Source organism: Lepidochelys olivacea (genome assembly GCF_965140295.1).
Source record: "Lepidochelys olivacea isolate rLepOli2 genome assembly, chromosome: 27".
NCBI classification, from domain to species: Eukaryota; Metazoa; Chordata; order Testudines; family Cheloniidae; genus Lepidochelys; species Lepidochelys olivacea.
Genome location: NC_140437.1, coordinates 9,501,528 through 9,526,063, shown reverse-complemented (window position 1 = coordinate 9,526,063; position 24,536 = coordinate 9,501,528). Strand labels below are relative to the sequence as shown.

Genomic DNA, 24,536 nt, shown 5'->3' with positions numbered 1-24,536 from the left:
TTTCTGGAGATGGTTCACTGAAGTTAAAAATGAGATACTCATTTATATCAGGGCCTTATTCTAATACATATCAATCAGACCAAAAAGGTGTAAGAAAAACTAAGTACCTGGGAAAATGGTGCAAGGACAGGGTAGGCCCATTACTCAATGGCGGGTGGGGGTGGGGGGGAGACAATAACAGAAAACAGGGAAATGGCCGCTTCCAGGGCGCAGCGTGGTCTGCGATGCCAGAACAGGCAGGAAGCCTGCCTTAGCACCCCCACTGCGCCGCTGACTAGGAGCTGCCGAAGGAAAGCCCGCACCCCAATCCCCTGCCCCAGCCCTGAGCCCCCACCCAAAACCCGGAACCCCTTCCTGCACTCCAAACCCTTCATCCCCCGCCCCACCCCAGAGCCTGCACCCCCAGCCCAGACCCCCTCATGTACCCCAACCTTCTGCCCCAGCCCAGAGCCCCCCCCAAATCTGGAGCCCCTTCCTGCACCCCAAACCCTTCATCCCCACCCCAGAACTTCCTCTCACATCCTGAACCCCTCATTCCCAGCCCCACCCTGCAGCCCTCACCCACGCATCCCAACCCTCTGCCCCAGCCCTGAGTCACTCCCATACCCCAAACCCCTCATCAGGTTGTGGGCATCAACAATTTTCTTCAGCTGGGGTTTCCAGAAAAAAAAAGTTTGAAAACCACTGATCTAGAAGATAATAAAAGTGATAAGTAACAGTCAGCATGGATTTGTCAGGAACAAATTGTGTCATACCGACCAGATGGCTTGCTACCCTGTCAAAGAAAGCTTTGTGGATAGGGGGGAAGCGGTAGATGTGGTATATATTGATTTTAGTAAGCTTTTGATACTGTCTCACATGACCTTCTAATAAACAAACTAGGGAAATGCAACCTAGATGGAGCTACTAGTGGTTCACAGTCATGCTGGAAGGGTATAACGAGTGGGGTCCACACAGGGATTAGTTCTGGGTCTGGTTCTGTTCTTCAATATCTTCATCAATGGTTTAGAGAACAGTAGAGAGAGTACACTTATAAAGTTTGCAGATGATACCAAGCTGGGAGGGGTTGCAAGTGCTTTGGAGGATAGAATTAAAATTCAAAATGATCTGGACAAGCTAGACAAATGGTCTGAAGTAAATAGGATGAAGTTTAGTAAGGACAAATGCAAAGTACTCCATTTAGGAAAGAACAATCGGTTGCACACATACAAAATGGGAAATGACTGCCTAGGAAGGAGAACTGCGGAAACGGGTCGGGGGGGGGGGTCATAGTGGACCATAAACTAAATGAGTCAACAGTGTAACAGTGTTGCAAAAAAAGCAAACATCCTTCTGGGATGCATTAGCAGGAGTGAAGTAATTCTTCCACTCTACTCTGCGTTGATTAGGCCTCAACTGGAGTATTGTGTCCAGTTCTGGGCGGCACTTTCAGGAAAGAGGTGAACAAATTGGAGAAAGTCCAGAGAAGAGCAACAAAAATGATTAAAGGTCTAGAAAACAAGGCCTATGAGGGAAGATTAAAAATAAAAAAAAAGGGATTTGTTTAGTCTGGAAAGAGAAGTCTGAGAGGAGACATGATAACAGTTTTCAAATACATAAAAGGTTGTTACAAGGAGGGAGAGAGAAAAATTGTTCTTAACCTCAGAGGATGGGACAAGAAGCAATGGGCTTAAATTGCAGCAAGGGAGGTTTAGGTTGGACATTAGAAAAAACTTCCTAACTGTCAGGGTGGTTAAGCACTGGAATAAATTGCCTAAGGGGGTTGTGGAATCTCCATCATTGGAGATTTTTAAGAGCAGGTTAGACAAACACCTGTCAGGAATGGTCTGGATAATACTTAGTCCTGCCATGAGTGCAGGGGACTGGACAAGATGACCTCTCAAGGTCCCTTCCAGTCCTATGATTCTATGTACTGTTGGTCTTCCTGTCTGTCCTGCTTTTTTTCCTTGCCATGGTTTGAGGAGGGTGTAGGATGAGAGGATTCTAGGAACCGGCTAGCAAAGCAAGTTCCTGACCACTCTTTTGTATTGGTACAAGGCATTCACGTTTGCATTTTACTGTGTGGCCTGTGCCGTGGTTTGTGGGGTACATCGTATCCTATCCACACCATGGCAATATTCTTGGTGTTGTTTTATGTCACTCTATTCTTGTCCTGGTACAAGACCGTCAGAGGTGCACCTAAGTTTGTGGCCTCCTCTGCCTGTGTAATGAGTCAAGTGGGGCTATGCACCAAAGATTCCCACATTCACATGGCACTAATATTGGAGTTCGTTGTATGATGTCTGGTTTCAGAGTAACAGCCGTGTTAGTCTGTATTCGCAAAAAGAAAAGGAGGACTTGTGGCACCTTAGAGACTAACCAATTTATTAGAGCATAAGCTTTCGTGAGCTACAGCTCACTTCCTCAGATGCATATCGTGGAAACTGCAGCAGGCTTTATATATACACAGAGAATATGAACCAATACCTCCTCCCACCCCACTGTCCTGCGGGTAATAGCTTATCTAAAGTGATCATCAGGTGGGCCATTTCCAGCACAAATCCAGGTTTTCTCACCCTCCACCCCCCCACACAAATTCACTCTCCTGCTGGTGATAGCCCATCCAAAGTGACAACTCTTTACACAATGTGCATGACAATCAAGTTGGGCTATTTCCTGCACTTTGGATGGGCTATCACCAGCAGGAGAGTGAATTTGTGTGGGGGGGTGGAGGGTGAGAAAACCTGGATTTGTGCTGGAAATGGCCCACCTGATGATCACTTTAGATAAGCTATTACCCGCAGGACAGTGGGGTGGGAGGAGGTATTGGTTCATATTCTCTGTGTATATATAAAGCCTGCTGCAGTTTCCACGATATGCATCTGAGGAAGTGAGCTGTAGCTCACGAAAGCTTATGCTCTAATAAATTGGTTAGTCTCTAAGGTGCCACAAGTCCTCCTTTTCTTTTTGTATGATGTCTGTGTATCACTTACCAGTTTCTCATGGACAACTATTTCCAGGACTGGTTGTGGTTATAGGTCATGTTTTAAATCACTTTTAAATGCTTGTTAGGTCAAGCTATAATTTGAATTTGGCTCCTAACCAAGCTCCTGTTCACACACACTGGGTATGTGTGCATAGCAGCTGGGATATGCGATTTCCAGAGCTGGTAGTCATACATGTGCTAGCTGTGCTCAAACAAACATGTTATGCAGGGGTATGTGCTCAGGTGTCTAGCGTGAGCCACCACAGGTGCTGCTGCGGCCGAACTGTTGTTTCACTGTCTTCACTCTCACCTGGCCTTGGGTAGCTCACGTGTTGTAACCAGAGTTTACTAACTCAAGCTAGCTGTTGCAGTAAAGATGAGTGTGTTTATAATGGGCTCATTTTACAGTGAATTTTTGTTACAGATGTATAGTCTACCCCCATCCTGTATGGTATTATGAGCACCTGGAACCTCCTTCCCCTTTTCCTCTGTGCTACTGACAGCATGGTGCTGGGGAGGATACAGCAAAAGCAGTATGCAGTGATTTCAACCTGCCTGTTTGCTTTTTTGCTTTCACTGAAATTCATCAGATTTCTTAATTCCTTATCTGCTATGTTTCATAACACAGTAACTGGCAAAACCAGAATGCAAGAGGTTCTTTCAGTATTATTTTAACATAAACTTTTTTGTATGAATGTGAACATACAGAGGATTCTATTGCAGAGTGGCCAGGAGCGTTGTCACAAGCAGCAGGCCTTCCCCAAAGTTGGAAATCAATTCAGCTTCACAGTGGAACTGGGGCAAATTAAAAAGCTCAATAAATGTTTACATTACTCTCTCACTTATTAGACATTAAAGTTCCTAACACTGAAAATCCCACCTCTTGTGTTCTAAAATAAAAAGATATTTGTGGTAAATAATTAAGCCTTAATTAAGAGTTCCTCTGCATATATGAAACCATAAACATCTCCAGCATACTCAGCAAGGTGAACAGTATGAGCCCTTTAATTTTAGTTATACTCAGAGGCAATATCAGTCATGTCTATTATGCTACCAATCTGTTTTTCCAAATTGAAAAGAAATAGATGATGTCTATTAATTATCTTTTGGACCTAATCTTCGCATTTTCTGGCACTGCAGCTACTGGGAAAAGTAGCATTTAGTAAGAGGGGCAGAAGGTTTCTATATATTTGTTTATTGTCTGAACCAAAAATCTTCCTTCCTTCCCCTTGAACTGTCCTTTTATATTAGTGGCTCAATATCACCTCTTGATCCCAACCCAAAGTAAATCAGCTCTCCCTTCTTGGTGCCTATCGCAGCCAACAAGGTTCTTGACACTCACTGAAACATTTAATTCCTCTTCTTTCCAAGGCCAAGTGAAAAGCAGAACCCTATCCTACTCACAGCTGGAAACAAGTTGCTTAGTGAACTACCAGTGCCAGAACTCCTAGGAATGCCTTATTAATTGAAAATACAGATTTTTTTTGTTTACTTTGGAGACATGTCCTCCCCTCCTGCATAGAAACACACAGAAGGGGAACACTTGCATGAAGAGAGCTACAGCCCCTGTGTCCATGAAGATGTAGCCTATCATTCTGTTACCTACATGGGATCTATATGAAGAGCAGGACTATAGGCTGCCAAATACATAGAGGCCAAAGATCCATAGGATAGGGCCTGACACTTCAGATGCTGGGTATGCATCCTGCTCCCCATCTCTTGATAGGTAGCATCTCTTGGCTCCTCTGGCAGCTGCACTTTAGATTCCTTGAAAGGGGTCACAGAGCATCTGGGAGGAGGTAATGTTAGTCTTGGCATTAATTAATATATGGTTCACATCCACTAGTTTGTACAGGGAACATGCTGAATGGAACAGCTGTTCCTTACCCCTCTCTTCTGCCTGGCCCCACTACCTTTTTGGCACAGTGCTGAAGTCAGTATCTTTATCTGGATTGGGATTGTGAATGCTCTCTAAAGTTTGGAGGTGTTCAAATGAAGATTTTTTTGTTTCAGGTCCATCTCTATATATGACACTTTCAGACTAGAGATGCTTATCTTTGGCCTTTATCTTTCAGATGAGGGTAAATCCAACTTTACAAAATGTATAAAAAATTAAAAATAGCGACAGCTCAATCTGTTTAGGATCTAGCTAATTTTAAACTGGAAGTCTCTTTATCAAATTTCCTAATGCTTTTCTGGCAAATCCTGTTAACAATCTCCCTGGGCAGAAAGCTCATTTAGGGCCAGATTTTCAGAGAGATCAGTACCCACAATCAGCTGGATTTTCAGAAGAGTTGCATTCATGTTTCCAACTATAAGTGGATAGATTTTTGAAAGAGCTCAGCACATTAGGTGTGCATTGGGCAATGAGCTCTTTTGAGAATATGGTCCTTGTTTAGGTGCATAAATGGCAGCTGAGCTTTGAAAATCTGGACCCCATTGCACATGTTGAGCAGTTGAAGGACTGACTGAGATTTTGAAAATCTGAACCTTACTTTCTATGCTAGGTGAATCCTTAGTTTGTCTTTGGAAAAAAACAGTTACCCTATGGATATGGAGGTTGACCACCAAACTGGATAGTTGGTCGGTATGTAATGGAGTGGGACTAGCCACCAAACCTCCTAATAGATAGAACTTCAGCTGTGATTCATTACTGGAGAAGACAGGTCTTTGCTTCAGCTTTCGAAGATTTATGGAAATTCCCACTGCTTTGAACATATTCATTTAATTAGAGCTGTTCAGAAAAGTTATTTTCCTTGAAAAAAAGTTTGAAATTTAAAAATAGAGTTGTTTGAAAAAATTCCAATGTTTCTTTATGGCTCTCTTAATGAAAAGAGATTGGTATTCTACATTGTGAAGCTAAATGTGAGTTTGGATAACCCGCCAAATCTCTGTTCACTGAATATGACTCTGTATATCAAAAGCTATTATACACATTTTGCAGGAATAAATTGTCTGGCATTTTTTCTTTGAAATACAAATTTTTCTTTCTATTTTCAATTGAGTATAAATGACAAAAGATTTGCCAAAAGAGAAATCAGTGCCGATATAGTTTCTTGCTCTGCAGAGGCAGACCTTGTAGGGACTTATCTTCTAGGTCTTTTATGAAGAAATATTTTAATGGAAGCTCTTTCCCTGAAAATATAATAAAATTACTGAAAAGGTTTTATACTTAACAGCTGCCCAGAAGCAGTCATTATTAAGGAGGAAGAGAATGAGCCAGGGAGGATTGTTGGGAAGCCCAGACACACAGAATATGAGAAAATTGGAAGAAAGAGACAGACAGACCTCGTTGCTGCAGGCAAAGGCACAAGTTACCAGCGCATCTGGTGAGAAAAATCTCCTTTACAACTCTTTTGGTCTGTAGAAATGTAGAACAGTCTGTTTCTAGGCTGCTGAACTCTTACAGATCCATTTATCATTTATACCATGGTGTCCCAACTCCAGTACCCTAGAGAGGCCTTAAACTGTCATTTACATTCACTTTAAGGTCCATTTAAACTACCAATATAAAAGGGGCCTTAGTGTAAATGAGAACAAAGCCTTAATTAACTGATATTCTCATTTGCGATATAGATTATATCTATATAGATATAACCATAGAGGAGACATAAAAGGAATTCACTAAATAAAGAAGTAGTCTTAATAAATGTATAGCTTTAGAAAAATGTATCTATCCTCTAAATTCCATTCAGCCTATTATCTAAATAAATGGCTGATCCACTTGATTGAAGAAGCTATTAAAAATTCTTAAAATAACTTAAATATACTGACTAAAATAAGCATCACATATTACTGCATTTTATTTTTCAATGTTTGATAACTTTTGTATAAGATAAATACCTCTGAAATTCTAATCTAACACATGGCTATACACAACTTCATATAGGTTGCCATTAGGTTGCCATTAACTGGATATTCCGTTGCAGTAAAGCCGTAGACAGGGTCACACAATCATAGGATTAAAAAGGGACCTACACTAAGGCAGGAGCAACTGTACCTAGACTGTTCCCAACAGGTGTTTGGTCAACATGTTCTAGAAAACCTCCACTGATTGGAAGCCTGTTTCAGAGTTTAAACTACACTTACGGTTAGAAAGCTTTTCCTAATATCTAACCTAATCCCTTGGTATAGTTTAAGCCCACTATTCTTCATGTCCACTGAAGGTAGGATAAGAAGTGATTGATCACTGTCCTCTTTATAATAGCCCTTTACGTATTTGAAGACTGTTATCAGGTCCCCCCTCAGTCTTCTTTTCTCAGGACTAAATATGTCCAATTTTTATAACCTTTCCTTGAATGTCAGGTTTTCTAAATTTAATCATTTTTGTTGCTTTCCTCTGAACTCTCTCCAATTTGCCCACATCTTTCCTAAAGTATGGCATCCAGAATTGGACACAATATTTCAGCTGAGACCTCACCAATGCCGAATAGAGTGATACAATTATACCTTGTATCTTACATACAACACTCCGGTTAATACACCCCAGAATAATATTCACCTTTTTTGCATATGCACCACATTGTTGACACATTTAATTTGTGCTCCACTATAACCCCCAGTACTCCAATTTGTCAAGGTTGTTTTGAATTTTAATCTTGTCCTCCAAAGTGCTAGCAACCCCTCCAAACTTGAGATTATCTGCAAATTTTATAAGCATACCCTCCCTTATCTATGACTAGTATGAGACCTGTAGGACCTCACTAGACACATCCCCCAAGTTTGACAGGAAAACATTGATAACTAGTCTGAGTACTTTCTTTCAAACAGTTGTGCACCCCACCTTATAATATTTCCATTTAGACCATATTTCCCTTCATTGCTTATGAGAAGGTCCTGTGAGACTGTGTCAAAAGCCTTACTAAAAATTAAGATATATCATGTCTGCAGCTTCCTTGTGCCTCCCCTCCTCCCTCCATGCACTAGGCCAATAACTCTGTCAAAGGAGGAAATTAGGTTAGTTTGGCATGATCAGTTATTAACAAATCCATGCTGGCTATTACGTATAATCCTATTATCCTGAAGGTGCTTGCAACCTAATTATTTAATAATTTGTACCAGTATCTTTCCAGGTATCAAAGTTAGGCTGAGTGGTCTATAAATTTCCCAGGTCCTCTTTGCCCTGGTCTACACTAGGACTTTAGGTCGAATTTAGCAGCATTAAATCGATGTAAACGTGCACCCATCCACACAATGAAGCCCTTTATTTCGACTTAAAGGGCTCTTAAAATAGATTTCCTTACTCCACCCCTGACAAGTGGATTAGCGCTTAAATCGGTCTTGCCGGCTCGAATTTGGGGTACTGTGGACACAATTCGACGGTATTGGCCTCCGGGAGCTATCCCAGAGTGCTCCATTGTGACTGCTCTGGACAGCGCTCTCAACTCAGATGCACTGGCCAGGTAGACAGGAAAAGAACAGCGAACTTTTGAATCTCATTTCCTGTTTGGCCAGCGTGGCAAGCTGCAGGTGACCATGCAGAGCTCATCAGCAGAGGTGACCATGATGGAGTCCCAGAATCGCAAAAGAGCTCCAGCATGGACCGAATGGGAGGTACAGGATCTGATCGCTGTAAGGGGAGAGGAATCCGTGCTATCAGAACTCCATTCCAGTTTTCGAAATGCCAAAACCTCCCAGGGCATGAAGGACAGAGGCCATAACAGGGACCCGAAGCAGTGCCGCGTGAAACTGAAGGAGCTGAGGCAAGCCTACCAGAAAACCAGAGAGGCGAACGGCCGCTCCAGGTCAGAGCCCCAAACATGCCGCTTCTATGATGAGCTGCCTCCCATTTTAGGGGGTTCAGCCACCACTACCCCAGCCGTGTTGTTTGACTCCTTCAATGGAGATGGAGGCAACACGGAAGCAGGTTTTGGGGATGAAGAAGATGATGATGAGGTTGTAGATAGCTCACAGCAAGCAAGCGGAGAAACCGGTTTTCCCGACAGCCAGGAACTGTTTCTCACCCTGGACCTGGAGCCAGTACTCCCCGAACCCACCCAAGGCTGCCTCCTGGACCCAGCAGGCGGAGAAGGGACTTCCGGTGAGTGTACCTTTTAAAATACTATACATGGTTTAAAAGCAAGCATGTGAAAGGATTACTTTGCCCTGGCATTTGCGGCTCTCCTGGATGTACTCCCAAAGCCTTTGCAAAAGGTTTCTGGGGAGGGCAGCCTTATTGCGTCCTTCATGGTAGGACACTTTACCACTCCAGGCCAGTAACACGTACTCAGGAATCATTGTACAACAAAGCATTGCAGTGTATGTTTTCTGGCGTTCAAACAACATCCGTTCTTTATCTCTCTGTGTTATCCTCAGGAGAGTGAGATATAATTCATGGTCACCTGGTTGAAATAGAGTGCTTTTCTTCAGGGGACACTCAGAGGAGCCCATTCCTGCTGGGCTGTTTGCCTGTGGCTAAACAGAAATGTTCCCCGCTGTTAGCCACAGGGAGGGGGGAGGGTTGAGGGGGTAGCCACGCGATGGGGGAGGAAAAATGTGACCTTGTAACGAAAGCACATGTGCTATGTATGTAATGTTAACAGCAAGGTTTACCCTGAAAGAGTGTAGCCACTGTTTTATAAAATGTGTCTTTTTAAATACCGCTGTCCCTTTTTTTTTCCTCCACCAGCTGCATGTGTTTCAATGATCACAGGATCTTCTCCTTCCCAGAGGCTAGTGAAGCTTAGAAAGAAAAAAAACGCACTCGAGATGAAATGTTCTCCGAGCTCATGCTGTCCTCCCACACTGACAGAGCACAGACGAATGCGTGGAGGCAAATAATGTCAGAGTGCAGGAAAGCACAAAATGACCGGGAGGAGAGGTGGCGGGCTGAAGAGAGTAAGTGGTGGACTGAAGACAGAGCTGAAGCTCAAATGTGGCGGCAGCGTGATGAGAGGAGGCAGGATTCAATGCTGAGGCTGCTGGAGGACCAAACCAGTATGCTCTAGTGTATGCTTGAGCTGCAGCAAAGGCAGCTGGAGCACAGACTGCCACTACAGCCCCTGTGTAACCAACCACCCTCCTCCTCAAGTTCCATAGCCTCCACACCCAGACGCCCAAGAATGCGGTGGGGGGGGGCCACCGGCCAACCAGCCACTCCGCCACAGAGGATTGCCCAAAAAAAAGAAGGCTGGCATTCAATAAATTTTAAAGTTGTAAACTTTTAAAGTGCTGTGTGGCATTTTCCTTCCCTCCTCCACCACCCCTCCTGGGCTACCTTGGTAGTCATCCCCCTATTTGTGTGATGAATGAATAAAGAATGCATGAATGTGAAGCAACAATGACTTTATTGCCTCTGCAAGCGGTGATTGAAGGGAGGAGGGGAGGGTGGTTAGCTTACAGGGAAGTAGAGTGAACCAAGGGGCGGGGGGTTTCATCAAGGAGAAACAAACGGAACTTTCACACTGTAGCCTGGCCATTCCTGAAACTGGTTTTCAAAGCTTCTCTGATGCGTACCGCGCCCTCCTGTGCTCTTCTAACCGCACTGGTGTCTGGCTGCGCATAACCAGCAGCCAGGCGATTTGCCTCAACCTCCCACTCCACCATAAACGTCTTCCCCTTACTCTCTCAGATATTGTGGAGCACACAGCAAGCAGTAATAACAGTGGGAGTATTGGTTTCGCTGAGGTCTAAGCGAGTCAGTAAACTGCGCCAGCGTGCCTTTAAACGTCCAAATGCACATTCTACCACCATTCTGCACTTGCTCAGCCTGTAGTTGAACAGCTCCAGACTACTGTCCAGGCTGCCTGTGTACGGCTTCATGAGCCACGGCATTAAGGGGTAGGCTGGGTCCCCAAGGATACATATAGGCATTTCAACATCCCCAACAGTTATTTTCTGCTCTGGAAATAAAGTCCCTTCCTGCAGCTTTTAAAACAGACCAGAGTTCCTGAAGATGTGAGCGTCATGTACCTTTCCCGGCCATCCCACGTTGATGTTGGTGAAACATCCCTTGTGATCCACCAGAGTTTGCAGCACTATTGAAAAGTACCCCTTGCGGTTTATGTACTCGGTGGCTTGGTGCTCCGGTGCCAAGATAGGGATATGGGTTCTGTCTATGGCCCCACCACAGTTAGGGAATCCCATTGCAGCAAAGCCATCCACTATGACCTGCACATTTCCCAGGGTCACTACCCTTGATATCAGCAGATCTTTGATTGCGTGGGCTACTTGCATCACAGCAGCCCCAACAGTAGATTTGCCCACTCCAAATTGATTCCCAACTGACCGGTAGCTGTCTGGCGTTGCAAGCTTCCACAGGGCTATCGCCACTCGCTTCTCAACTGTGAGGGCTGCTCTCATCTTGGTATTCTTGCGCCTCAGGGCAGGGGAAAGCAAGTCACAAAGTTCCATGAAAGTGCCCTTACGCATGCGAAAGTTTCGCAGCCACTGGGAATCGTCCCAGACCTGCAACATTATGCGGTCCCACCAGTCTGTGCTTGTTTCCCGAGCCCAGAATCGGCGTTCCACAGCATGAACCTGCCCCATTAGCACCATGATGCATGCAGTGGCAGGGCCTATGCTTTCAGAGAAATCTGTGTCCATGTCCTGATCACTCACGTGATCGCGCTGACGTCGCCTCCTCGCCCGGTATCACTTTGCCAGGTTCTGGTGCTGCATATACTGCTGGATAATGCATGTGGTGTTTAATGTGCTTCTAATTGCCAAAGTGAGCTGAGCGGCCTCCATGCTTGCCTTGGTATGGCGTCCGCACAGAAAAAGGGCGCGGAACGATTGTCTGCCGTTGCTCTGATGGAGGGAAGGGCGACTGACGACGCGGCTTACAGGGTTGGCTTCAGGGAGCTAAAATCAACAAAGGGGGTGGCTTTACATCAAGGAGTATTTCAGGCAGGTCTTCACAGAGGATTCCAATAAGAAATGGTGCACCTAAGTTATTGTTCTTATTGGAACAAGGAGGTTAGCCTGGCCTCTGATTGATACATGGCTAGATTTACCTCGCTGCACCTTCTCTGTGAGTGACTGCAGTGTGACCTAGAGGAATGAGCCCCTAGATGGGGGAGGAGGCAAATGTGTACAAAACAAATCTGGTCTATTTCTTGTTTTGATCCACTCCATCTATCTTTTACATCTTTGGCTGGCAGCAGATGGTGCAGAAAGACTGCATGCCATCCACATCTCATGGCTGCTCAGCAGAAGATGGTGCAGTAGGACTGCTAGCCATCCTCATCTCTTGCCTGCCCGGCAGAAGATGATGCAATAGGACTGCTAGCAATCCATATCACCTGCCTGCTCACCATAAGACAGTTCAATAGGACTGACTGCAGGACTAAAGAGAATGACCTGGTCAAGTCACTCCAAATTTAGTCCCTGCGCCCATGTCTGCCCAGGTGCTCCCAGCCGACGTGGCCAGGAGCACCTCGGACATGACGAGGACGGCTACCAGTCGTACTGTACTGTCTGCTGCCAGAAGGCAATGGGTTGCTGCTACTGTGTAGCAATGCCGTACCGCATCTGCCAGCGCCCAGGAGACATACAGTGACGGTTACCTGAGCGGGCTCCATGCTTGCCGTGGTATGGCATCTGCACAGGTAACTCAGGAAAAAAGGCGCGAAACGATTGTCTGCCCTTGCTTTCACGGAGGGAGGGAGGGAAGGGGGACCTGACAATATGTACCCAGAACCACCCGCGACAATGTTTTAGCCCCATCAGGCATTGGGATCTCAATCCAGAATTCCAATGGCAGCGGAGACTGCGGGAACTGTGGGATAGCTATCCACAGTGCAACACTCCGGAAGTCGACTCTAGCCTCGGTACTGTGGAAGCACTCTGCCGAGTTAATGCACTTAATGCACTTAGAGAATTTTCTGTGGGGACACACACACTCGAATATATAAAACCGATTTCTAAAAAAACGACTTCTGTAAATTCGACCTTATTCCATAGTGTAGACATACCCTTTGTTCCCTTTTTTAAAGATAGGTACTATGTTTGCCCTTCTCCAGCCTTTGGGGAACTCACCCATCCTCCAGGAGTACTCAAAGATAATTGCGAATGGTTTCGAGATTGCTCCAGCTAGTTCCTTAAGTACCCTAGGATGAGTTTCATCAGGCCTTACTAACTTGAGTACGTCTAAATATTCTTTAACCTGTTCTTTTCCTGTTTTGGCTTGCATACAACCCCCTTGTTGTTAACATTAATTCTGTAAAGTATTTGGTCACCATTAACCTTTTAGCAAAGACTGAAGCAAAATAGGTCTTATGCACCTCAGCTTTTGTGTTGTCATCAATTATTAGCTCTTTTTCCATTAAGTAGAGGACCTACACTTTCCTTTGCCTTATCTTTTGCTCCTTGTGTATTTAAAGAGCCTCTTATATCCCTTGCTAGGTGTAACTCATTTTGTGCCTTAGCCTTTCTGAATTTGTTCCTACATGCATATACTATTCTTTTATACTCCTCCTTGGCAATTAGTCCATGTGCTCACTTTTTGCAGGATTCCTTTTTGATTTTTCAGGTCAAATACCTCCTGATGGAGCGATATTGGCCTCTTCCTAGTCTTTCTATCTTTCCTTCGCATCAGGATAGTTTGCTGTTGTGCCTTCAATCTTGTCTCTAAGAAACTGCCATCTTTCCTGAACTTCTTTTTCCCTTATTTTTTCTTTCCATAAGTCCTTACCCACCAGTTCATTGAGTTTATTCATGTCTGCTTGTTTGAGGTCTATTGGTCTGCTGCTTAATTCCTTCCTTTTCTTAGAATTATGAAATCTATCACTTCATGATCTTTTTCAACCAAAATTGCATTCAACCTTCAGATTCGCAACCAAATCCTTTCTGTTGGTCAGAATCAAGTTTAAAATGGCTGTCCACCTGGTTACTTCTGCTACCTTTTGAAAAAAAGAGGTTGTCACTAATACATGCAAAGAACTTAAGGGATTTTTTTTTTTGGCCATATTACTTTTCCAACAGATGGCTGGGTAGTTAAAGTTCCTCATTACTACCCCATCTTATGTTTGGATATTTCTGTTATTTGTTCTAGAAATGCCTCCTCCACCTCCTCTTCTTATTTGGTAATCTATAACAGATCCCTATCATGACATTGTCCCTGTTCCCCCTGCTCCTTTTATCTTCCCCTAAAGACTTCCAGCTAATCTGCCTCTTACTTCCCTCTGGACCTCAGAACAAGTATTTGTATTCTTGATATATAATGCATCACCGCTTCTTGTTGTCCCTGCCTGTCCTTCCTGAACAAGCTCTGCCCCTCTATACCAATACTCCAGTAATGAGATTTATCCCACCAAGTCTCTGTGATGCCAATTAAGTCATAATTTAGTTTATGTAGTATTACTTCCAGTGCCTCCTGTTCATTCCCCATACTACTTGCTTTTATCTATAAATATCTAAGATGTTGAGCAGATTCCCCCACTGTTATCCCTCTTGCTGTGCCAATGACTATTGTAATTTTCCATTCCTCCCCACCCCCAACATTTAACCCTCTGTTAAGGTCACCATTTTTAAACCTACTTATGAGCTTTTGTCAGCTGCCCCCTTTGAACTGAATTTAAAGTCCTGCTCACTACTAGAGGTCTGTTTGGGCCTAGTTTTTAAACCTGATCCAGTCCCAAACCCAACTGACCTGAGCCTGAGAAAGTGGAGTCATTTTCCATCCCATCCCATCCCCCCTCTCTCCTGAGTCAGCACCAGTGTTTCCTCCTGCCTATGGAATCAGCTTGGCTCAGCAGCAGCTACATGCCCTATTGCTAGCCACTACCCCCTGCTGTGTTATGTATGCTGCAGCCCGAGAGGCACTGTGACGTCTCAGTACATGCATTCCACAGCACACATAGTGAGGCAAACTGGCAGCAGCTGGCAAGAGCGGGTCACAAAGCCACTGCTGCACCAACCCCATGGGCAGGAGGAGGAGAGCTGACCTGATCCAAGCGTCTGTTGCTCTTCCAGCTGACCCAGACCTGACACTTGTAGTTGGATCCTATCAGGTTCAGGCCAGGTTGCAGTACGCACTATGTTGGTGAGTTGTGTGTGAAGATGCTGTTCTCCTTCTTAGTCACAGGGGCCCCATAACTTCCCAGAAGTCCTCCTTCCTGGAACATCCCACAGTTGAGAAAGACAAAAGCCCACCTGTTAACATCATCTGTGGAGCCACGTGTTCATCTTGCTGTCCTTATGAGAAATGTCCCACTCGAGCAGCATATATTCTGTACTATATAGTACACATTTTAACATCTTAAATAGTTACTATATGTAATAAACAAAGAATATCTGTTCAGTAAAAAGTCAGAGAATTGACTTAACATTCAAACATATAAATATCCTAGGTATATTATCTGGTGATCTGTAGAAAAGTCATATTCCAAAGAGACTAAAAAATAAAGTATCATTAGTGCTTATCAAAGTGCTTAAAAATTTTAAGGTGATTAATCCTCACAACTCCCTATCCCTAGGAAATTGGGTAAATACACGGCAGATATGTTAATGTCCACATTTTCAGAAGTGCACTAATTTTGTATGCCTCAGTTTTGTTTTTTTTTAACTTTTTTTAAATAGTTGATGTCAATGGCAGCTACTCATGCTTAGCAACTCTGAACAACGTCTGTAGCTGAGCACTCAAAAATGGAGACATCCAAAAAAAGAAGTTATTTTTTAAAATATTGACCTAAGTGACTTGCCCAAAGTCCCAGAAGAAGTCACTCTCACAGCTACTCTCTCATTAGAATTTGGGAGGTATTAGCTTCGTCCTGTTTGTAGGCCTAGCCTCTCTCTCTCCTCTCACTGTTGGGTCAATTTAATCAAACAACTTCATTACCACCACACCTTTCATCAATACCTTTATGATAGGATATCAGAATTTTGCCTATCAGGTGCTTTGTATCACCTCTTCTTCCCATGTTATTCTTCTTAATTGTAGAACATGGTAAGAAGAGGCAGATACAACCTAGACAGCTGCAGCAGCACAGGAGCCAGCAAACAGAGTTGTAAACAGAGGGATTTGAAAGGGGAGTTTGCACTGTGGTGCTTTTTTGGGGTTTGTTTTTGCTGTGGATGGTGGTGTTTTGGTGTGGTTTGTTTCTCCCAGATTAACAGGATTTAGGTGGGAAGACTATGACAGATACAGAGGCAGCAGTGGTAGTGACCTAAGTAGTGGAAGACACAATGAAGATGATTGGATGTGGAAGCTGTGGTATGTACATGTTCCTGGAGGGGTTACCTGGAAAGAGTTTTGTCTGCATGAAATGCCATCTGATAGAGCTGATGGAAGAAAAGATCCGAGGATTGGAGATGCAGGTGGAAAGTCTGGTTGAGTTTAGAAGGGAGTTCGAGCGGATTATGGAGCAAAGACATGAGGCGGCTGAAGGGAAAAGCTCAGACTTGCAGATGGAAGCAGGACTGAAGAACTCTGAGGGGAGACTGCTGGGTGAAGAAAATGGACAGTGGAAGCATGTGACTAAGAGAACCAGGCAGAGGAAAAGATGGGCTAGGGAAGGAGAAATAGAGCTAAAGAACAGGTTTGCAGAGTTGGAAAATGAAGAAGGGGCTCAGCAGGTGGTCACTGAAGGTGGAAGGGCAAGGAAGAAGAGAAGAGCAGCTAATCATATAGGAAAAGGGGAAGAGTCAATGGAGACTACACCAAATATGAGCCCCAGGAGGATACAGCATGGGTTGAAGAGGATTACAAGGGAGAACAGGAATGGAAAGAACTTGCAGGCAGAGGGAGCAGAGGATAGACCGGAGAATTGCACTGTCACCAGGAAAAGGCAGGTCTATGTGATCAGGGACTCCTTACTGAGAAGAATGGACAGGCCTGTAACCAGAGCTGATCCAGAGAATAGAAGGGTGTGCTGTCTGCCAGGTGCTAAGATATGGGATGTGGACCTGAGGTTGAAGAGGATCCTAAAGGGAGCGGGAAAGAATCCACTGATCGTCCTTCATGTGGGAACAAATGATACCGGTAGATTCTCGCTGGAACGTATCAAGGGAGACTATGCCAGGCTGGGAAAGACTCTTAAGGAAATCGAGGCTCAGGTGATCTTCAGTGGGATTCTGCCTGTTCCTAGAGAAGGGCAACAAAGGTGTGACAAGATTATGACTACCAACAGATGGCTCAGGCAGCAGTGGCGGATTAATGATTTCGCCACCCCTAGGCCCAGAAATAATTGCCACCCCTGCCCCAGCTCGTCTCCACTCTGCCTCCTCCCTTGAGTGCACTGCCGGGTCCTGCTTCTCCCTGCTCCCTGCCAGTGCTTGTGAGCGAAACAGGTTCACGAAGGAGGGGAGAAGGGAGGGGAACGTGGTACGCTCAGGAGAGGAGGCAAGGCTGGGGCAGGGATTTGGGGAAGGGGTGGAGTTGGGCCAGGGCCGGGGGCACAAACCGGCACCGGGGGAAGCAGCCTTTGGCTGCTATTATAAATTTGCCGCCCCTGCAAATTTGCTGCCCTAGGCCTAGGCCTTGTTGGCCTAGGCATTAATACTCCACTGTCAGGCAGTGGTGCTATAAGGAGGGCTTTGGGATGTATGGCCACTGGGAGGCATTCATGGGCAGAGAACAGTTCTCTCGGGATGGACTTCATCTGAGATGGGAAGGAAATAGACTTCTAGGATGCAGGCTGGCACAACTGATCAAGAGAGCTTTTGTCAAGGTTCCTTCCCCACTCTGAACTCTAGGGTACAGATGTGGGGACCTGCATGAAAGACCCCCCTAAGCTTATTCTTACCAGTTTAGGTTAAAGGCTGCCGCCACCAAAGCGCTACACAAAGAACAGGGGAAGTGCCCACTTGGAAACGTCTCCCCCCCAAAATATCTCCCAAGCACTACACCCCCCTTTCCTGGGGAAGGCTTGATAAAAATCCTCACCAATTTGCATAGGTGAACACAGACCCAAACCCTTAGATCTTAAGAACAAGGAAAAAGCAATAAGGTTCTTGAAGAATTTTAATTAAAGTAAAAGAATCACCTCTCTTAAAATCAGGATGGTAAATACCTTACAGGGTAATCAGATTCAAAACATAGAGAATCCCTCTAGGCAAAACCTTAAGTTACAAAAAGATACAAAAACAGGAATATACATTCCATTCAGCACAACTTATTTTAATCAGCCATTTAAACAAAACAGAATGTAACGCATATCTAACTAGATTGCTTACTAACTCTTTACAGGAGTTCTGACCTGCATTCCTGCTCTGGTCCTGGCAAAAACATCACACAGACAGAGAGGACCCTTTATTCCCCCCTCTCCAGCTTTGAAAGTATCTGGTCTCCTCATTCGTCATTTTGGTCAAGTGCCAGCGAGGTTATCTTAGCTTCTTAACCCTTTACAGGTGAAAGGGTTTTTCCTCTGGCCAGGAGGGATTTAAAGGTGTTTACCCTTCCCTTTATATTTATGACAGCTCTAAACTAGGAATTTGGGGGAGATGTCCAGGTAATCTCCACGCCAGATTTTAACATTAAGAGGGAAGAAAACAAAGTAAGAAAGGATACAGCTGTGGGTAGGAGATTGGACATAAGGAGGAAGAGCAGTGTGGATACCAGTCTAATAGGTCATACTGGCTGTAGCATGTCCAATCGGGTACAGAATGTGAGCGAGGCCAAACAGCAAAAATTAAGACGTTTGTACACCAATGCGAGGAGCCTAGGTAACAAAATGGAGGAACTAGAGCTACTGGTGCAGGAAGTGAAACCAGATATTTATAGGGAGAACAGAAACATGGTGGAATAGTTGTCATGACTGGACTACAGGTATTGAAGGGTCTGTGCTGTTTAGGAAAGACAGAAATAAAGGTAAAAGGTGGTGGAGTAGCATTGTATATCAATGATGAGGTAGAATGTAAAGAAATAAGAAGCGATGGAATGGCTAAGACAGAGTCTGTCTGGTCAAAAATCACATTGGGGAAGAAAACTACTAGAGCCTCCCCTGGGATAGTGCTTGGGGTGTGCTATAGACCGCTGGGATCTAATTTGGATATGGATAGAGCCCTCTTTAATGTTTTTAATGAAGTAAATACTAATGGAAACTTAGATACATAGATATTAAGGTCAGAAGGGACCATTATGATCTAGTCTGACCTCCTGCACAATGCAGGCCACAGAATCTCACCCATCCACTCTGCAATAAACCTCTCACCTATGTCTGAGCTTACTGAAGTCCTCAAATCATGGTTTAAAGACTTCAAGGTGCAGAGAATCCTCCAGCAAGTGACCTGTGCCCCATGCTACAGAGGAAGGCAAATAACCTCCAGGGCCTCTTCCAATCTGCCCTGCAGGAAAATTCCTTCCCGACCCCAAATATAGCGATCAGCTGAACCCTGAGCATATGGGCAAGATTCACCAGCCAGATACCCAGGAAAGAATTCTCTGTAGTAACTCAGATCCCACCCCATCTAACATCCCATCACAGGCCATTGGGCCTATTTACCATGAATATTTAAAGATCAATTAATTGCCAAAATCATGTTATCCCATCATGCCATCTCCTCCATAAACTTATCGAGTTTAATCTTAAAGCCAGAGAATTAAAGGTTTGTCAGTTTACAGCCCAGGGAGGAGATGACACTGAGTGGCCTGAAGGTGTCTACTATGAAGGGAAAAGTGCTGGTGGCATGGAAGAGGTGAACCTCTCCATGACCCTTGGGCATATGCAGCGACAGCAGATCCAGGAGCTGTGCACTACCTACACGCTGACATTCGCAGCCACCCCAGGACTGACTGAACGGGCATACCACTCCATTGACACAGGTAATGCTCACCCAATTAGAGCCCAACCTTACCGGGTGTCTCCTCAAGCTAAAACTGCTACAGAACGGGAGATCCAGGATATGTTACAAATGGGTGTAATCCGCCCCTCCCACAGTGCATGGATAGATTCTAGTTCCCAAACTAGATGGGGAGATACGTGTTTGCGTGGACTACCGTAAACTAAATGCTGTAACTCACCCAGACAACTATCCAATGCCATGCACAGATGAACCATTAGAGAAACTGGGACGGGCCCAGTTCATCTCTACCTTGGACTCAACCAAGGGGAACTGGCAGATGAATCCGCTAGATGAATCCGCTAAGGAAAGATCAGCCTTCATCACACAGGTCGGGCTGTATGAATTTAATGTGCTCCCTTTCAGGCTGCGGAATGCACCCGCCACCTTCCAAAATATGCAAAAACTTGCATATTCTCCCAATCCCACTGGGAGACCATCTACAGTCGCCTACCTTGAAGATGTGGCCATATTTTCGGATTGCTGGGCAGAACATCTGGAACATCTACAAAAGTCCTTGAGCGCATAAGGGAGGCAGGACTAACTGTTAAGGCTAAGAAGTGTCAAATAGGCCTAAACAGAGTGACTTACCTTGGACACCAGGTGGGTCAAGGAACGATCAACCCCCTACAGGCCAAAGTGGATGCTATCCAAAAGTGGCCTGTCCCAAAGTCAAAGAAACAGGTCCAATCCTTCTTAGGCTTGGCCGGATATTACAGGCGATTTGTACCGCAATACAGCCAAATCGCTGCCCCACTGACAGACCTAACCAAAAAGAAACAGCCAAATGCAGTTCAGTGGACCAAAGAGCGTCAGAAGGCATTTAACCAGCTTAAAGCAACACTCATGTCTGACCCTGTGCTAAGGGCTCCAGACTTTGACAAACCATTCCTAGTAGCCACAGATGCATCCGAGCGTGGTGTGGGAGCAGAGTTTCATCCTGTTGTGTCTCTCAGCAAGAAGCTGTCTGAGAGGGAAAGCCACTGGTCAGTCAGTGAAAAGCAATGTTACGCCATTGTCTACGCTCTGGAAAAGCTACGCCCATACGTTTGGGGACGGCGTTTCCACCTGGAAATCGACCATGCGCGCTACAGTGGCTTCATACCGCCAAGGGAAATGACGAAAAACTTATTTGGTGGAGTTTAGCTCTCCAAGATTTTGATTTCAACATACAACACATTTCAGGAGGTTCTAACAAAGTGGCTGATGCACTCTCCCATGAAAGTTTCCCAAATCAACAGGTCCAAATCGTCCTTAAGATGTGGGAAATATTGTTAGTCTTTATACAGTTAGTAGTATATTTAGAGATGCATGTGTCTTGACTGGTTTCAGAGTAACAGCCGTGTTAGTCTGTATTCGCAAAAAGAAAAGGAGTACTTGTGGCACCTTAGAGACTAACCAATTTATTTGAGCATGAGCTTTCGTGAGCTACAGCTCACTTCATCGGATGCATGCCGTGGAAACTGCAGCAGACTTTATTTATACACAGAGAATATGAAAAAATACCTCCTCCCACCCCACTGTTCTGCTGGTAATAGCTTATCTAAAGTGATCAGGGCCTAATAACATCAGCCACACTATCAGAGGCTCGTATACCTGCACATCCACAAATGTGATATATGCCATCATGTGCCAGCAATGCCCCTCTGCCATGTACATTGGTCAAACTGGACAGTCTCTACGGAAAAGAATAAATGGACACAAATCAGATGTCAAGAATTATAACATTCATAAACCAGTCGGAGAACACTTCAATCTCTCTGGTCACGCAATCACAGACATGAAGGTCGCTATCTTAAAACAAAAAAACTTCAAATCCAGACTCCAGCGAGAAACTGCTGAATTGGAATTCATTTGCAAATTGGATACTATTAATTTAGGCTTAAATAGAGACTGGGAGTGGCTAAGTCATTATGCAAGGTAGCCTATTTCCCCTTGTTTTTTCCTAACCCCCCCATGTTCTGGTTTAATTTGGATTTAAACTTGGAGAGTGGTCAGTTTGGATGAGCTATTACCAGCAGGAGAGTGAGTTTGTGTGTGTATGGGGGTGGGGGGATGTGAGAAAACCTGGATTTGTGCTGGAAATGGCCCACCTTAATTATGCACATTGTAGGGAGAATGGTCACTTTGGATGAGCTATTACCAGCAGGATAGTGAGTTTGTGTGTGTGGTTTTTGGGAGGGGGGTGAGGGAACCTGGATTTGTGCAGGAAATGGCCCAACTTTATTATCATGCACATTATGTAAAGAGTTGTCACTTTGGATGGGCTATCACCAGCAGGAGAGTGAATTTGTGTGAGGGGGTGGAGGGTGAGAAAACCTGGATTTGTGCTGGAAATGGCCCACCTGATGATCACTTTAGATAAGCTATTACCAGCAGGACAGTGGGGTGGGAGGAGGTATTTTTTCATATTCTCTGTGTATAAATAAAGTCTGCTGCAGTTTCCACGGCATGCATCCGATGAAGTGAGCTGTAGCTCACGAAAGCTCATGCTCAAATAAATTGGTTAGTCTCTAAGGTGCCACAAGTACTCCTTTTCTTTATGTGTCTTAACTGTTTTCTCCTAGAGCTCCAGGAAGAAATCACAGCCAGTGTTTCACCCTATCTGTGATTTGGGGGGCATGTCATAAATATAAAGGAAAGGTTAACCACCTTTCTGTATACAGTACTATAAAATCCCTCCTCACCAGAGGCAACATCCTGTTACCTGTAAAGGGTTAAGAAGCTCAGTTAACCTGGCTGGCACCTGACCCAAAGGACCAATAAGGGAACAAGATACTTTCAAATCTTGGCAGGGGGAGAAAGGCTTTTGTTTGTGCTGTTTGTTTACCTTTTGTACTCTCTTGGGACTGAGAGAGGCCAGACAGAAATCCATCTTCTCCAACCCATCCTAATCCAAGTCTCCAATTTTGCAACCGTATAGGTAAGCCAGGCAAAGTAGATTAGTTTATATGAATTTTCCCTGTGTTAAGAGGGAGGTTTATTCCCATTTTCTGTATCGTTAAGGTTTTGCCCAGAGGGGGATCCTCTGTGTTTTGAATGTGAATACTCTATATTTTCCACCCTGATTTTACAGAGGTGATTCTTTTACCTTTTCTTTAAGAACCTGATTGCTTTTTCATTGTTCTTAAGATCCAAGGGTTTGGGTCTGTGTTCACCTGTACAGATTGGTGAGGATTATTATTATCAAGACTTCCCCAGGAACGGAGGTATAGGGCTTGCGGGGATATTTTGGGGAAAAGACGTCTCCAAGTGATCTCTTTCCCTGTTCTTTGTTTAAAACACTTGGTGGTGGCAGCATACTGTTCAAGGCCAAGGCAAAGTTTGTACCTTGGGGAAGTTTTTAACCTAAACTGGTTAGAATAAGCTTTGGGGGTTTTTCATGTGGGTCCCCACATCTGTACCCTGGAGTTCAGAGTGGGGAAGGAACCCTGACAGGGATTAATAAAAATAATTTTAGTTATAAGTTGGGGATGCATCAATTAGAAGTAACGGAGGAGGAGAAGGACCTTGGAGTATTGATTGACCACAGGATGACTATGAGCTGCCAATATGATATAGCTGTGAAAAAAGCTAATGCGATCTTGGGATGCATCAGGCGAGGTATTTCCAGTAGAGATAAGGAGGTGTTAGTACCATTATACAAGGCACTGGTGAGACCTCACCTGGAATACTGTGTTCTGGTCTCCCATGTTTAAGAAGGATGAATTCAAACTGGAACAGGTACAGAGAAGGGCTAATAGGATGATCCGAGGAATGGAAATGCTGTCTTATGAAAGGAGACTCAAGGAGCTTGACTTGTTTAGCCTAACCAAAAGAAGGCTATGGGGATAGAGGACTGCTCTCTATAAATATATCAGAGGGATAAATACCAGAGAGGGAGAGGAATTATTTAAGCTCAGTACCAATGTGGACACAAGAACAAATGGATATAAACTGGCCATCGGGAAGTTTAGACTTGAAATTAGATGAAGGTTTCTAACCATCAGAGGAGTAAAAAGAAAAGGAGTACTTGTGGCACCTTAGAGACTAACCAATTTATTAGAGCATAAGCTTTCGTGAGCTACAGCTCACTTCCTCAGATGCATATCGTGGAAACTGCAGCAGGCTTTATATATACACAGAGAATATGAAACAATACCTACTCCCACCCCACTGTCCTGCTGGTAATAGCTTATCTAAAGTGATCATCAGGTGGGCCATTTCCAGCACAAATCCAGGTTTTCTCACCCTCCACCCCCCCACACAAATTCACTCTCCTGCTGGATTTGTGCAGGAAATAGCCCAACTTGATTGTCATGCACATTGTGTAAAGAGTTGTCACTTTGGATGGGCTATCACCAGCAGGAGAGTGAATTTGTGTGGGGGGGTGGAGGGTGAGAAAACCTGGATTTGTGCTGGAAATGGCCCACCTGATGATCACTTTAGATAAGCTATTACCCGCAGGACAGTGGGGTGGGAGTAGGTATTGTTTCATATTCTCTGTGTATATATAAAGCCTGCTGCAGTTTCCACGATATGCATCTGAGGAAGTGAGCTGTAGCTCACGAAAGCTTATGCTCTAATAAATTGGTTAGTCTCTAAGGTGCCACAAGTACTCCTTTTCTTTTTGCGAATACAGACTAACACGGCTGTTACTCTGAAACCTGTCATCAGAGGAGTGAAATTCTGGAATAGCCTTCCAAGGGAAGCAGTGGGGGCAAAAGACCTATCTGGCTTCAGGATTAAACTTGATAAGTTTATGGAGGAGATGGTATAATGTGATTTTGATCTTTAACTATTCATGGTAAATAGGCCCAATGGCCTGTGATGGGATGTTAGATGGGGTGGGATCTGAGTTACTACAGAGAAT

General features: G+C 44.5%; 1 protein-coding gene and 1 long non-coding RNA gene across 3 annotated transcripts in view; one reads left to right on the top strand and one right to left on the bottom strand.

Annotated features, from left to right (window-relative positions):
* The window catches only part of MARCHF10 (membrane associated ring-CH-type finger 10), a 98,156-nt gene that overhangs the window by 40,399 nt on the left and 33,221 nt on the right, over nucleotides 1-24,536 (top strand). For both annotated transcript variants that reach the window (XM_084615564.1, XM_084615563.1), the window contains exon 5: nucleotides 6,145-6,294. In XM_084615564.1, coding sequence (XP_084471690.1) covers nucleotides 6,145-6,294 — 150 coding nt within the window. The remainder of the gene's footprint in view (nucleotides 1-6,144; nucleotides 6,295-24,536) is intronic.
* The window catches only part of LOC311513617, a 45,126-nt gene that overhangs the window by 12,341 nt on the left and 8,249 nt on the right, over nucleotides 1-24,536 (bottom strand). The gene's annotated exons all lie outside the window — the stretch shown is intronic.